This window comes from Cervus elaphus, chromosome 4 (genome assembly GCF_910594005.1).
Source record: "Cervus elaphus chromosome 4, mCerEla1.1, whole genome shotgun sequence".
Lineage (NCBI taxonomy): Eukaryota > Metazoa > Chordata > Mammalia > Artiodactyla > Cervidae > Cervus > Cervus elaphus.
This window is the reverse complement of record NC_057818.1, coordinates 40604435-40621001: the sequence shown is the minus strand read 5'-3', so window position 1 is coordinate 40621001 and position 16567 is coordinate 40604435. Positions and strand designations below refer to the sequence as shown.

The 16567-nt window shown below is 46.7% G+C and overlaps 1 protein-coding gene across 1 annotated transcript in view; it reads right to left on the bottom strand.

Moving 5' to 3' along the window:
• The window catches only part of HYDIN (HYDIN axonemal central pair apparatus protein), a 348507-nt gene that overhangs the window by 36645 nt on the left and 295295 nt on the right, over positions 1-16567 (bottom strand). The window contains 10 exon segments of the mRNA XM_043899028.1: positions 1343-1621; positions 2928-3030; positions 4150-4339; positions 4451-4602; positions 7132-7367; positions 8099-8303; positions 10554-10671; positions 11828-12066; positions 12575-12743; positions 14334-14433. Coding sequence (XP_043754963.1) covers positions 1343-1621; positions 2928-3030; positions 4150-4339; positions 4451-4602; positions 7132-7367; positions 8099-8303; positions 10554-10671; positions 11828-12066; positions 12575-12743; positions 14334-14433 — 1791 coding nt within the window.

The following is a 16567-nucleotide window of genomic DNA, read 5'->3' as shown; positions in this document are numbered from 1 at the left end:
GGGACATAAACATACTAAAAGTTATACATGGTTTACCGAAAATTCAAGTTTAATATCTAAAATTCAAATTTAATGGGGACTGCTGTATTCTGATTTTCCAAACCTGGTAACCCTATTAGAAGTAAATGGAATCTGATTTCTGAACTAGGGTTCATGGCTGGCTCCTTCTTGACCCCTGATAAGAGAGATGCCACCCTGTAGCTGCAAATAGAGGTGAAAACACCAGATACATGAGGAGCACTGATTTGAACCCATGCTGTAGGGACTGCCTGATGCTACATTCTGGGACTGGAATTAAGCTCCTAGAAAAACCGCGAGACTATGTTTATAATTCACTGCACAGCAGCCAGCCACACAATCAGGGTTTTAACAAATGCTTTTCGATAATAATGATGAAGTACGTTTTCTCCTGCCCAGTGAATAGTTAACCAAATGCAGCAGTGGTGCCTGACAGACTGTAGAGCAGCACGTCTTCAGCTCTAATACACACACAGATCACCAAGGGGTCTTGTTAAACTGCAAATTCTCATTCAGTAGGTCTGAGGTGCTGGGGTGGGCCTGAAACTCCCATTTCTAGTGACTCCCAGGTGATGCTGATGCTGTAGGATCTGACAGCGTGTTTAGTAGTGAGGCTGCAGGGAACAGTCTAGCGGAAGCACAAACTTACACGTTCTCTAACTCAACCAGCTGGCCATTTCCTTTAGAATGTCTAGGGCACATGATACAGATGAAACAGACAATACCAATGCAAGCCAGCTCAAAAATACAGACAGGGAAAACTCCAGAGAGACATGTATTCACTTCTTAGCTAATCTGGAATTTAAATTTCACTTATTAACTAACTAAATTGGAATTTGAGCTCAAATAAAAAGCTCCCTATGGGGCAGACTCCCTTATTAATTACTCTCTAGAACTCCAGGCACATGTACACTGATGCTCAACAAATGTTCCTTGAGGGAACACAGGGAAGATGCAGTGACTCAATCAGGCGTGAGGGAGCAAACAGTAACAAGGAGGAGATGCCATCCTAAACTCCCAGGAAGCTAGCCAATCTGTTATTTAAATTTCATTCTTATTTAAAACGACCCAAGAGGGACTTCCTTGGTGGTCCAGTGGTTGAGACTTTGCCTTTCAATGTAGGTGTTGAGGGTTCAATGCCTGGTCAGGGAACTAAGATCCCACACACCTCATGGTCAAAAATTAAAACAGAGGCAATGCTGTAAAAAATTCATTATAGACTTTAAAAATAGTCCACATCAAAAAAAAAAAATCCTAAAAAATAAAATAATAAAAATGACCCGAGGGCCAACAGTTGTCAACACCTCATTGCTGCTTCTCTCACCTGACACCAAGTCTTCCATGGTGCTTTCCTCAATGACCTCAGAGACATCTGAGGACTCAGGGCTGGAGGAAGCCACCAGCCCATGGATGTTGTCCAAGGTGATGTCATCCTCATAGCCCTCTCCCACCATGTGGATGACTGTATCCTCGTACTGGTTGTTGATCACTGACAAGTGAAGGATGCCTGCCATTCTCCCGACTTTCTTGGGGTGGAAAACAACATCAAATCCGGCTATTTCTCCAGGAGGAACAACCAGGGAAGCTGTGTGAGCTTTCTTTGCTGCAATGAGAAGAGAGAGACATGATCTAGAGTCAATTTAAAGGAATATGTATCTGTAAAGATCTGGACTCAAGGGAAAGCAGCCCTTGTGTGGGAAGGAGTCTTGCCGAGAGAGGCCATTGGTGACAAGGCTGAACATCTGACTCGGGCTGAGTACACATTCAGTTCAGTTCAGTTCAATTCAGTCGCTCAGTCGTGTCCGGCTCTTTGCGATCCCATGAACTGCAGCAAGCCAGGCCTCCCTGTCCATCACGAACTCCCGGAGTCCACCCAAACCCAAGTCCATTGAGTTGGTGATGCCATCCAACAATCTCATCCTCTGTCATCTCCTTCTCCTCCTGCCCTCAATCTTCCCCAGCATCAGGGTCTTTTCAAATGAGTCAGCTCTTTGCATCAGGTGGACAAAGTATTGGAGTTTCAGCTTCAACATCAGTCCTTCCAATGAACACCCAGAACTGATCTCCTTTAGGATGGACTGGTTGGATCTCCTTGCAGTCCAAGGGACTCTCAAGAGTCTTCTCCAACACCACAATTCAAAAGCATCAATTCTTTGGCACTCAGCTTTCTTTATAGTCCAACTCTCACATCCATACATGACCACTGGAAAAACCATAGCCTTGACTAGACGGAACTTTGTTGGCAAAGTAATGTCTCTGCTTTTTAATATGCTGTCTTGGTTGATCATAACTTTTCTTTCAAGGAATAAGCGTCATTTAATTTCATGGCTGCAATCACCATCTGCAGTGATTTTGGAGCCCAGAAAAATAAAGTCAGCCACTGTTTCCCCATCTATTTGCCATGAAGTAATGGGACCGGATGCCATGACCTTAGTTTTCTGAATGTTGAGCTTTAAGCCAACTTTTTCACTCTCCTCTTTCACTTTCATCAAGAGGCTCTTTAGTTCCTCTTCACTTTCTGCCAGTAAGGGTGGTGTCACCTGCACATCTGAGGTTATTGATATTTCTCCTGACAATCTTGATTCCAGCTTGTGCTTCTTCCAGCCCAGTGTTTCTCATGATGTACTCTGCATATAAGTTAAATGAGCAGGGTGACAATATACAGCCTTGACGTACTCCTTTTCCTTTTTGGAACCAGTCTGTTGTTCCATGTCCAGTTCTAACTGTTGCTTCCTGACCTGCATACAGGTTTCTCAAGAGTCAGGTCAGGTGGTCTGGTATTCCCATCTCCTTCAGAATTTTCCACAGTTTATTGTGATCCACACAGTCAAAGGCTTGTACACATTAGTTCCTAACAAAACAGCTACTGGCACCCAATGCTCTCCAGAAGCTATACTCACCCTACTTACCTTTTGCTTGTGGTTTGTTTTCCTCCGTGATGTAGATGTAGGAGGTAGAAGGCTTCCCTTTCAGGGAGAAGACTCCTAGTTGGTCCTGCAGGTCAACATGCAGCTGGCAGAAGGAAGACAAGACGGAGCGTTAAGCGTACAGGTTGCTCACGCGTTCTGAACTGAGGGAGAGACACTGTGCTGTGGGGGAGTACCCCTCTTGACCCCAGATCACTGTGCCCAGGGCTCATTGTTTTCAGTTCCTTATTAAGAGAGAGGTACTAAATATTAGACCTGGAAAGGAGAAATAAAAAATTTAGCTCAGCTCTTGCTATTCAAATAAGGAAGCAGAGGTCCAGAGAGTATGGGGACTTTCTGGAACACCCAGCTATGTAGTGTTAAAATGGGGCTGCCAAGCCCTCTGTTATCGACAAATCAGTTGTAAAAGATATATTAGACTAATAAAATGGGAATGATGGCTTTCCTGGTGGCTCAGATGATAAAGAATCTGCCTGTGATACAGGAGACCCAGGTTCAATCCCTGGGTTGGGAAGATTCCCTGGAGAAGGGAAGGTTACCCACTCCAGTATTCTTGCCTGGAGAATTCCATGGACAGTGGAGCCTGGTGGGCTGCAGTCCATGGGGGTCTCAAAGAGTTGGACACAACTAAGCAACTAATGCAACAACAAAAATAAAATGGAAATGAATATTCATCACTCTATGAGGACTTGCATGAATGTGAGTTCCTAAAAACCAGTATCTTCTAGATAGGAGTAGGTCATTTTCCAAAGTCCTACAGTTCATTGTATAATACTTACACGATTTATCACCTTTTTTGTAAAATAAAAACATAAGTGCTGAACCCAAAGTCCCTTCAGATGTTATATCTCTCACCCCTGATGACGTTTCTTTCATTTCTTTTCTTTATTGCAGATGCAGTGTTCATTACAGAAAAAAAAGTGAAAAAACAAAGACACTCAGAACAGCCATAATCCTATTCGTTCAGCTTGGTGTATATCACCACTCACTGCCTTGCACTGTCATTTCCAGTGTACCATGGATCAGCGTCCTAGTAATCAGACCAACCCTGGGTCCCTCTGCAAGTCCCATGTCTTACCCATGCTCCCGTATGAGGAACATGAAAGAAGTCCTCACAAGTTAGGGATGGCAGAGACCCCAACATCAAAAGTCTCACTTCTAGGAGACTCTCCCTTTTCACCCCATGCTCACCCTCCAGCAGTACCTTGGCAGGGATGGCACCGCTGTTCTTGAGGATAAGAGGCAGTGTCTCCGAATGACCAAGCAGAAGCCTCTTAAAGAGAAGTAAGGGGTTTCTATACTGGTTGTAGAGAACTGGCCGCACAATGGTCACCCGAGGGAGGTTCCCCTCTCCAACGATATCAAACACAAGGCTTCGGTTCTTGGTCAGGTTGCTGCAGGGAACGGGAAGATAGAGGCCAGTCAGCCTAGCAAGGCAGGAAGGACATTCCACAGAGAGCATGGCCTGCAGCCCTGCTGGAGGAGGGGAGCTGGGGAGCTGGTACCTGGGCAAGCCGTCCAAGGTGGCCTCAAAGATGCACTGGTAGGTCTGCATGGTCTGTGGGGTGAAGGACACTGTGGCAAAGGCGTGCGAGCGGCTAGCAACACACATCTTGTTGGGTTCCACTTCAAAGATGTCCGTGATGCGGGCATAGACCTGGAAAGGGGAAGGGGAGCAGGGACTGGTGTGTATGCCACTTGGTGTTTACACAGGGCTTGCTGCTCATCTCTACTGGCCCTGCTATGACTTCCCTCCTCTAAACTCTGTGCAGGCCTGTCCCACTACTTGGACAATCCTGCTCCTGGAAGGCATGGCCTGGGTTCTTGGGGACCCAACCCTAAGCATTAATTGACTGGACTTGGCCAGACTTGTGGTCTTTGCAATCAGATGAACTAAACTGTATCTTGGATAGCAGATCCACCCCACCCCACCCCCACTTTTCTCTCTCTCACACACACACATACACACACAAATAAATTTCAGATGCCAGAGACCCCTGGTGGTTATTGAAGTGAGGTTTGGCCTAGAAGCCAGATGAGAGAAAGGAGCAATGGAGACACCATGTGTGAGAGACACGTGGTCTTTGGCAGATGATCTTCTGAAAGTTTGATTTTAGGTGACAATTCCAGTCAGTCTCCCAGGCCTCCGGCTACAGGTTGTGTTCCATCCTGCGTGTGAGGTCTCGGATTCACCGAAGCAAACCTTGATATGGTGGAGCCATTCTGAGTGGGTTTCTGCTCCTTGCAATTCTAAGAGTGCTAGTTAGAACCACCTCCTGCAGCACTTTATCTGCTCCTGTCTTGGGGCACTGTTTGGGGAAGACTGCGGGCACGACCTCTAAAGGATTTTTTGTTCTCATGGGAGGCAGGTGGGATTCGAGAGTGACTATTCCTTCTTGCTCTTAAGCTGAGAGTATAATTTCTTTGCCCTTTCCAAAGGATAATTTGCCAATTAAGGAAGGACGACAGAATGCATTTGTCTGGAAAAGTGTGGGCCTCGGTCACTGGGCCCCTGAGGCCACATGAGGCAGATTCAGCTAGGGATGCACCCATCACCAAAGGTTAATACGGTGCGATGTCTGAAGCCTGGGCTAGAAGGTGAAGCACATCAGTGCCTACTGATTCATGGAATGAATGGAACTGCTCAAGAGGTACTAGGTTTCTCTGTAGTCCATTTTCCCAAAGGGGTGGAAGAAATATAGAGGAACTGGTGCCTGGGTAACTAATTAGTTACACTGGGTAGATTGGAATGATAAGACTTGTTCCATCCCTTTATTTTTGAGTTACTATAAAAGGTCTTGTAAGAGCCAGAAATTAAAATTTTGCTTCATGTAAAAAAAGAAAAAAACACAGGAGGACAACAACATAATGTCTACAAATCCCTGTTAAAAACCTATCTTTGTTTAGAAGTCAGGCTTGCTCATTTCTTATGTTTTTAGCAATGGAATAGGGAGAAAGCTGCCCTTTCCTGTCCCAAGAAGGTCAGAAAGTGATGACAGTCTCTCAACCCCTGGCCCTCTGCAGTGATAGTTCCCCAAGAATGCACACTACTGTCAGCTCTAGGCTAGGCCAATCCTCTAGGTCACCTCCCCACCACTGTTAGCTGTGAGAACTTACTCTCACGTGACTCTGGGGCACAAGGACCACCAAGGTCAAGACTCTACCTTTGGCTGGAGAACTGATCTGGCTGAGAGACACTAGGCAGTGTTTGCAGCACACTGACTGGAAATTAACAGGAGTGAAACCCACTGACTCAGTCCTTTCTCTTGGTCTCCTGAATTTTCTGTTCCATGGCAAGGAAACAGTGTCTCAGTATGGTCCAACTTAGAGAGGAAAGGCAGTTTTGGTCTGGCAGAGCCCAAGATAGGCACTTATTTTCTACCTGGTATTGACTCAGATGGTAAAGAATTTGCCTGCAATGCAGCAGACCTGGGTTTGATGCCTGGGTCGGAAAAATCCCCTGGAGAAGGGCGTGGCAACCCACTCCAGTATTCTTGCCTGGAGAATCCCATGGACAGAGGAGCTTGGTGGGCTACAGTCCAGGGGGTCACAAAGAGTCAGACATGACTGAGTGATTTTCACTTCTGCTACTAAGCGGACGAAGCTGGGTTTTAAACCAAGCTATATATCCCTAGGCTATGGGACCTAGGGGAAGAATGCAGCATTTTTGAGTCTCAATTTTCCTAATGATAAAATGGGGAGAATAATACAAAATCTGATAATACAAATTTCTGAGGGTGAAATGAGATAAACGAACATCAGCACAGTGCTCAGAATACAGCAGGAAGTCAATAAATGCTCACCTCATCTTACACTTTATAGAGCGGCATCTCCCAAACCTCTTTTGCCAGCCCAGTGTACCCCTTGAGCAGCCTGCCAGAGCTGGCACTACACTTCGGCTCTCCCCACAGTCTCTGTCCTGTAGACACGGCGAGTGTCTGGTGCGGGAATGCTCTGCGCTGTCATGTGAACCCGTTTATCACAGGGTACCCAGAGAAGACATCCCCTGGGACAGACGCATGTCCCCTCACATAACTTCCAGGGAGGCCGAGAGCCAGAAAATTCCCACTAGAGATGCAGGCTCCACAGCAGGGGTTTCCAAGAGCTCCCGCCCTGGCTTTACACCAACCACAGTGGACCAGGGCCACGGTGGACCAGTCCAATCAGGTGGACCGGGGCTACCTACCTTGTTGGAGATGGGCTTAACCACGATGTTCACGTCACAGGCGATCTTTCCCACATTGCAGATCTTGAACCGAGCCTTGGCCTGATGGCCCACCAGGACGCTGCAGAAGATGAACTTGTTCTCATCCTCCACATACAAGCCCCCGCTCTCTACGGTCTGCAGGATGCTGTTCAGGTTGGCGCTGCTACAGAGCTGGTGCTCCTCAAATATCAAGCTGTTGTTGTCAGTCACAAAGGCTGGGGAGTGGAGGGAAGACTGTGAGACGGAGCCTAAGTGCCCGGTTTCTACTCTCTCTAATCCCTAACTTGGAGATTCAGACTCCGACAAAGGACAATCACAGGGGAGAGACGGGGGGATTCATACAAGGGAGTGTGAGGGGTGGGACAAATTCTATCTTCTCTTCCTTTTTGGACTGCTTTTGCTGGTCTCCAGACTCCAACCACCTTCTCCTTCCAATGGAAAGGAGGATGAGATCTGGGGTGAGCTGAGGAAAGAAGGAAGCATTCAGCTCACTTTGGTGCAAGTTTGCTGGGGACCTAGAACCAAAGCAAGAGGAGCTGTCTCTGTGCTCCAAACTTGCTCTGTGCCTGATCATTACTCCCTGGGCACATTTGCACAGGGAGTGGTCTGGCCACTCAAACCCAGCAAGATCTCAGCTGAGCAGAATTCAGTATTCCCAGGTCACCCTGCACCACACCCCATCACACCACGATTCCCAGATAACACTGTCCATCTGAGAATCCCGGACCAAACTCAGGAAGAGCTGGAATTTAAAGCTGCACATCCTCTTCTAGGTGTGCGCATGCCCTGTAAGTCTTTAAGGAAAAATATGGCTGAAGACACCACAGGAAGTTCTAAGGTCCCAAAGGAAGAAGCCTAGCAATGTCTATTAGGGGCCTGCAGGGGGAGGGGTCTGCTATAGAGGAAGGTCTTTTAAGGGGTGCTGCCCCATCTGAGCACTCAGTACCTGGCTGACAGGCTTCAGCCAACAGGCTGTATGGGATGCCAGCGGGCTGGTCTCTTGGATCTCGGTCAGAGATATCAATTGCTATGAACTCTTCACATCTTCCCACGGGGTCAGCCACGCAGTCAACAGTGATGACCTGCGTCCCTCCAGAAGGGATAGTACCAAACCCAGGGTACACGGTGAACATGCCGTGGGTGAAACGAGCCTGCAGGAGGGGCAGGGGCAGAGTAAGTGGCAGGGTCTGAGCCCTTCCACCAGAGTCATGAGATGGTGTCAAGAGGGACTGGGTGGCGGGGATGGGAGGCCCTCCCCACAAGCTCTCTCTGGGCCCCAGCTGTGCTCCTGGAGGCCTGGAGGGCCGGGGGTGGGGGCGGGCAGTCCTTCAGGAACAGGCTCTCTCAGCGCTTCTTTCTCTACATATTCCTTCTGAACAATCATGGGTAAGTGGGGGTTTTAAGGAAATAGACACATTCCACATAGTACAACACTTATCCAGATGGGAAGCTCCCAGCAGAGGGGCAGGGCTTAAGAGTATCGACCTTTGAGTCAGATAGTTCTGGGTTTGAATCTCAGCCTTCAAACCCTCCTGTGTATTAACTGTTGGACCTTGGTCAAGTGACTTCTCTGAGTCTCAGTTTTATCCAGAAAATGGAGCTAAAGCCTTTACCCTGAGACCACTGGAGGCTTCAGTGAAAGAATGTGCAGGAAGCAGTTAACAAAGCAACGGGCACAGAATCTGCTCAAAACATGGGATGTTATCATGCACTCCTCTGGGTTTTAGGAGCTTCCTTCCTTTTTTTGCCCTATTGTAATTGCGTTTTGAAGCATTTTTACGTTGGTTGCTTTACCATCTTTGTCATATAACGCTAACATTTTGGTCATCTCAGTGTTGGCATCTATTGCTTACCTATTTTCACTTAGTTTGAGATCTTCCAGGTTCTTGATATGCTGAGTGATTTTCAGTGGAAACCTGGACATTTTGGATATTACATGATGAGACTCTGGATCCTACTAAACTTCTCTTTGAGCTGGCTTTCTCAGACACCTCTTGGGTGGGGACAGTAGTCCAGATTCCACACTGGACTTCTTACTGCTGCCAGGCAAGGGTGGGAGTTCCAGTTCCCCACTAGTCTTAGACCAGTATTACCCTCGGAGGTGGGGGGGGGGGGAGGGTAATAGTGTCTCATTACTGTTCTGCTGATTCCACAGAGTAGGAAGTCCACTGGGGGGAGGGGAAGGGCAGCTCATTTCCACAGGGTTGGAGTGGAAGTCAAGGCTTCTCAATTGGTGTCTCTGTTGACAACGGCTGAGGTGGTGGTGGGTAATGAATTTCTGGCTCTCTGCTGAGTGTTCTTGGATATCACTTTGACCTCATTACAGCCTGAATTGAGTAGGAAGTCTAGGTTCCCTGTGGGTCTTTTCTTGAAATATGTGGTGTAGGACCACAGATTTCTCTGTCATGTTTGACTGTGATATTACAGCTCTTATTTGAACATTCCTGTCTTGCTAGACTACCCTTTTTCTGGTTCTTTGGCTAGGGAGAGCAGGCTTTTGGTCTGTGCTTATTGATGTTTCTGGATTGCTTGGCTCCCTCAGTACCAAATCTGAGAAGTACGAAGTAAAAAGAAATCTCAGGGAACTCATCACTGTGATGTCTGCTGGGTCCCAAGAACCTTAGCTGGTGTGAAGTTTTTTCTCTCTGTTCCTCAGTCTTCTATATTTGTTTTATACATAACATTCATGGTTTTCAGTTGTACTTATTTGTAAGAATAGGGAACAATCATCTACTTCATATTACCAGAAGTAAAAGCCTTCAAATCTTCTTTCATTTAAGCCAATCTGAATGGGCTTTTGTTTTGTATCAACAAATGATTCTTTTTTAATTTTATTTCTGGCTGTGCTGTGTCTTCCTTGCTTTGTGTGAGCTTTCTCAAGTTGCAGTGAGCAGGGGCTACTCTTTGTTGCAGTGTGCGGCTTTCTCGTTGCAGTGGCTTTTCCTGTTGCAGAGTACAGGCTCTGGGTGCATGGGCTTTGGTAGTTGCAGCACACAAGCTCAGCAGTTGTGGCCCACAGGCCTAATTGCTCTGTGGCATGTGGAATCTTCCTGTGGAATCTTTGGACCCTTGTCCCCTGCATTGGCAGGGGCATTCTTATCCACTGTACCACCAGGGAAGTCCAACAAAAGATTCTTGATGAAAATACTTATGAAGAGTAGACACTAATTGTAAAGCAATGAGGAACCAATGAAGGTTTTAAAGCAAAAGAGGACATCCAAATTAAAAGTCACAATTCCTTATTTTAATATGAAAGTGATAGTTTCATTACAACTAATGTTCCTGCCATAGTAGGAATAGTCAAAATTCAAATCCTGGTATCCTTGGGAATTATCTGTTGGGAGAACTAGTTTGCAGGAGGCCTTATAGGGTTTCTGTTGAACAAAGAAAAGGGTGCTCACCTGGCTTGTGATGTTCACGTCTTTCTGAACAGAGTCAGAGAACTTGGTTGTTTTGGAAGGTCCAGTCTTGTAGAAGTTCTCGCTTTCTCGGGATCTTGCATATCTAACATGGGTGGCTCTGATTAAAGAAGTGGGAATACACCCTCAGGGTGGGGTAATCATGAAATACCACCTACCTGCTTGCTTGCAAGGTCCCTTCTTCTTGGAATGGAGGAAAGGGCCTTTCCTTGCCCAGAGGGCATCAGGGAGCATGGTCAACTTATTTATTAACAGCCAAACTCATTTAACAAGTATGAGAAAAGTATGCAGAAATTATACATATTAACTATGACTCATAAGGACATTAAAATTACTGCAAGTAAATAACAATTGTAAATGTTTTGCCAAAACGGAAGAGGAGTTAAATTTACTCGTATTACTCCACCAAAACATGAAATGATTGCAAACAATGTAAAGCTGTGTGTCTGATTTAAAACCATTAATTAGAAAGTCAGTCTTAAATGACTATTAAGAAAGTCAGTTCATTAGAAAGCCAAGACAAAGTACCTGGGAATTGGTAAAAATAGTCCCTAATTTGTAAAAAAAAAAAAAACAACCAAAAACCAAGAATATGACAATCAAATCAAAGCCAAAAGCACTCAAAAACATGAACTGTTTCGGTTAGTTGACTGACAAACACTTTGTGAAAATTACAGTTCTTTGTTGGAACAATTATTAAGTTAGTTATAGTGATTGAGTGTCTTCATGGGGACAAGGTAAAGACAGTCCCAGGAAGGTAGAGGCCTCACCAGTTTTTCTCTAGTCCAAATTTCTAGGGTACTCTTTGCCATTCCTCATATCATGAAACATCATGCTTTCTTTTGATTTAGCTTGCTGTTATAATCATCCCTTGACTTCTACAGAATGACAGACAGTAAGCAACTGTCTGTCAATTACTGGTAATTACTGGTAAGCAACGCAGCACACTAGGCGCATCGAGACAACAGACACAATCCCAAGCAGGAGACTTTACATTTATTCAATTAACATGCACCGCATGTTGGACAGCAGTTGAAAAGCATGTGAAATTTGGAGTCAGAGATGTGGGTTCAGAACTGAGATTCACTGGTGATGTTTTTGATAATCTTGGATGAGCCATTTCTAAACCTTAGTAACCTCACCCATGAAGGGGGATTGGGTGGATGAGTTTAGATAAAATATATGAAAGCTCATGGGAGAGTAAAAAGCACCAATTAACCAGGGGATGTTTTGAGTTAAGTAAATACTTGTCTTACACTTTCTTCTGATGAAGGGGGCTCTCCCCTGTCATTCTATACAGAGCATATTTGAAGTCGATCACACCTAGATTTTCTATGGTGAAGAAGGCGCTTTTACGAGTGCCATAGATCAAAGCCCCGAAGTTGATGATGGAGGAGGGGCTGATGTTGTATTTGGAGAACACTGCAGTCACAGAAAACTTAATCGGGATGCTGGCAATCATTTCACCTCCTTCTGAGATATTAGGCTCAATAATCTAGAAAGGGAAGACAGATTGGGAAGATGTCAGCTACCAGAATAACAGATGCCAGCATAATGTCTATGGCTGTCTACTCCATTCCTTATTTTCTTCATTGACACAAAGCCATATTCTTTATTCTCTTTATATAATTGCATTATATACGAGTAAATGCTAACATGAAACTTACTGTGTACCAGCTACGGGTCAACATGCACCAACTCTGCCTCCCATTTTCACTTCCCCCTTTTCTTTTGCACTTGATGACTGAACTCAGCCTCCCTGTCTCTGGTCTGGTCTCTTCCAAAGACCGGGGGCCACATTTCTTCTCTGGAGCTTCAATTTCTGATGACTCTGAACACCTCCCACCTGACCTATCTGTGCCTGTGGATCCCCAAGCCCCGGTGAACCCTGTCTGGTGGCCACCAGGTCAGCCCTCCCTTTCCCGCTCAGGGCATGGGTCAGACTACATAAGCTTCATTTTGGCACCTGCCACCGTGTGAGTCATCCCTTCAAGCTCTCTTACCTGACAGCGCAGAACTGGCTGGTTCTCGATTTTCACTTCCTTCTTTGCATGGAAGATCACCTGGACATTTGTGGGCTTTTCTGTCATGGTCAGTGAGCCCTTCTTGGGTTGGACTGTGATCATGGAACTTATATTGGTTGCTGAAATCCCTATGGATTCCACAGAAAAGCTGAGTGACAAGAAGAAAAAGTCAGTTTAAGTCATTATCTAGGGAGCTCAAGACACCAGAGATGAGACTCTAGACTGGTAGGTACCTGCCACGTCCCCAGCCCTGTTTAACCACTATGCCGAGCAGTGTTCACTGTGCTCTGTACTCTGTGACCACTCCTTAGCCAGGATTGACCAGGCCAGGCACTGAGGCTTGAGGCAAAGATAGCTATCTCCAGCCCATGGTTAAGAGATGTCCTTGCAGGAGAGCTCTGTCTAACAGGAACATGTGATATTGGATAAGGACCAAATCAATTCATTTCTCCCTCTCCCTGCCTCTCTGTCTCCCTCTCTCTCTCTCTGTCTCCCTTCTTGCTCTAAGACTGAATGCAGTAGACATAGAGGGAACTGTAATGCAGAAGCTGGGGGATCTAAGGAAGGACTGAAAGGGCAGGGGCAGAAGTCATCCAACCGAGGTGTTCAGAAGCGCAGCCCTGGCCCAATGCAAATGAGATGAGAGGCCGCAGAGAAAAGCTTGGGGACTGGAGCTGGAGCAAGAAACCTCAGCTGAGGCGAGACGCGTGGAGTTGCCATAGGGACCCACAGGTCATCCCCATGCTCACTCCAGGAGATCTGGCCCTTCACTATAGCATGCCTGCTGCCTGAGCTGCCTCACCTCCCTGCACATCCATCCTTTCAGTGAACCCTGATCACCTGCTCCAACTTGAGGGAGACTGTTCCATGTAGCCTAAAAGAGCAGGGGTAACACCCATCATAATCTATAAAATAAAACTCACAATGTGAAAGATGCCATTTAGCGCTAATTCCAAAGTGACTGTGGCTCTCTTCTAGGTTTGTTTAGCATTTATTTATAGTAACTTATTTCATTTTGTAGTTCTAAGAAACAGCAGTATTAAGGTGGGACCTCTCTAGTTTCAGCATTCTTTGAACTGAAATGAAATACTCATGAATATATGGAGTTCCTATTAAGTCTGTGTGGTGGGGGAAGTCCCTTTATCAACTTCAAATTCTTCTGGGAGAAGGACGACCTTCCATAACATCGACCAGCTGTGGGTGCTGGCGCTGCCTGAGGACCTCCTCCCTCTCTGCCCCAGAGCCACTTCTTCCTCCTTAAGGAGCCTTCTTTATTTAGGGTTTTATTTTTAATCTAAAGATGAGCACAAGCTGGAGCTGTCTCCCACCAGGCTGTCATTTGGAATCTATAATATAACAGTTCTTAACATTAAGAAAGAAAAATGGACAATCCCTTCTTAACGTGAAATCTTACGTAGACAACAGCTTATGAAACAGAGAGGAGCTGGAAGGCGGGCAGGATGTCTTGAGGGCAGGGCCCCCATCTCCAGTCTCTCTCTCAATCCCTAAGACCTCCCTGCACCCCAGTATCTCCTCCTCCAAATTCCCCACCCCCAGGCCCCTGTGGCTCAACCTGCAGAGCAGCTGGGATTCCATTCATTTGAAGCTAAGAGAGACTAACAGCTGAGATGGTTCTTAGAATTTCCTTGATGGACTTTTTATAAAAACTCTCTCAGGCAACACTCCTCTTGCCACGAGAGGATGTGGACGACCATATGCTCAATAATTTTTAGGTTACCTGAACATGATCTCATATTTCCCACGGTTCTTCAGCTGCAGGGGCTGCTTCACCTCATCCATGACCTTCACAATCCCCAGATCAAGGCCTCCTTCAGCTCCTGAAGAAGGCAGGGGCCAGGGTGGGAAGGGGTGAGTGAGCATGGGAGCGAGAAGCCAGGGAACTTCCTATTGACGTTCACATGGAAAATCCATGGTGACGATTTCAGAGAATCTGTTTTTTAAAAGCACTGTGGCTAGAAAAACTTGGAATTGAGTCTTAGCAAACAAAGAACAGACACTTCTCCTATACTCAGTTCAACCAGGCGGCTCCCTCTAGCTTCCACCTTAGGACTGTTGTTCTTCCTTTCATGTCTCTCATTAGCTAAAACTCCCAGTGTCTAAAAAAAATCTTTTGAATCATGTGTATAATGTACAGAGTTGGGACATAATGCATAAATTCATATTATACTTTGTATTACATCATAATCATTTCCCCATGTAACTAAACTCTCCCCATGTTGTATTTATGGCTGCACAATATACTATGATATGGCTGTTTCATAATTTACAATATTATTCCTACAATAATAATATTTTATTACAGATAGACACTTAGGGTACTCCTAATCTTCCATTATTATAAATAATGCTGCAATAAATAATGCTGTGTGTAAGACCAATGACATCAAGGCAAACATGTAGCTCTAACATTCTATGAATCATGCTGAGTAGCAGACCTATCAGAGAAAGGAGGGCCCTAACCTCCTGGGTGTTGGGGCAGTGTGGTAGGCAGAATAAGGCCTGGCACCTCCCCCATCAAAGATGCCCATGTCCTAATACCAAGAACCTGTAAATATGCCAATTTACGTGGCAAAGGGGGATTAAGGAATTAGATGGAATCAAGATTGGCAATCATCTGTCTCTAAAATAAGGGAGAATTTCCTGGAGTCTCTGGGGGGACCCCAAGTAATCACAATGGTTCATAAACGCAGAAGAGAGAGATGGAAGTGGGAGAAGGACTGGACCCAACACTGCTGGCTTTGAAGAGGGAGAAAGGGGATCATGAGCTGAGGGATGTGTGTGGCTCCCAGAAGATAGAAAAAGCAAGGAAATGGGTTCTCCCCCAAAGGCTCCAGAAGAGACAGTAGCCCTGCAACACTCTGGTTTTAGCTGAGGGAGAGCCATTTTGGACTGCTGACCTACAGAACTGTAAGATAATAGATCTGTATTGTTTTAAACCACAAAGTTCATGGTAATTTGTTAGGGTGGTGACAGAAAAGCAACACAAGCAGGCAGATAAGAACTCACTCTCCGGAGGAGCCAAGATGGCGGAGGAGTAGGACGGGGAGACCACTTTCTCTCCTACAAATTCATCAAAAGAATAACTGAACGCAGAGCAAACTTCGCAAAACAACTTCTGATCGCTAGCTGAGGTCATCAGGCGCCCAGAAAAGCAGCCCATTGTCTTCGAAAGGAGGTAGGACAAAATATAAAAGATTAAAAGTGAGACAAAAGAGCTAAGGATGGAGATCCGTCCCGGGAAGGGAATCTTAGGCGGGCTTGCTTGGAGTAGGGTCCGGGCCTGAGTGCCCTGAGGGCAATCGGAGGGAGCTTCTGTGAGTTGCCAACTTGAACTGTGGGAGACCAAAGGAGAGAGAGTAAATTAACCGGCCCGAACACACTGCCGGCCGTTCGCAGAACAAAGAGACGGAGAAAATCCAGAGAAGAGCTCGCAGGCTGCGGACCGGCCCAGCCCCGCCGGAGGCAGGAGGTAGGGGAGAGGGGAAGGTCGCGGCGAGACACAGGGCGCAGGCACCCGACCGGCGCGGGCGGGGACTGGGGCTGGGGACGCGGAGGGCGGAAGGCGCGCGCGCCCGACTGGCGCCAGCGGAAACTGAGACTGGGTCTGCGGAAGGGAGTGGGCGCGCCACACCTGGGGATAGTGCGCCCATCAAGCCCCTCGCTGCCTGGACCGCTCTGACGGGGAAGGCACAGAGAGCAGGCGCAGCTTTTCGCTCCGCGCTTTTGTGGAACACCCGAGGGCTGGAACCTCGCGCAGCGCGGGCCGCGCTCCATATAGAACAGCCTGGAGCCTGAGCAGCGCAGACGGAGAAAGCAGCGCCAGCCCGTCCCCGCGGTGCAAGCCCCTCCCGGCAGCGCCAGCCCCTCCCTGCCCCGCAGAGCGACGGAACTAGCTACCTGAATAAGAGTCCACCTCCGCCCGCCTGTGTCAGGGCGGAAATGAGGCTCTGA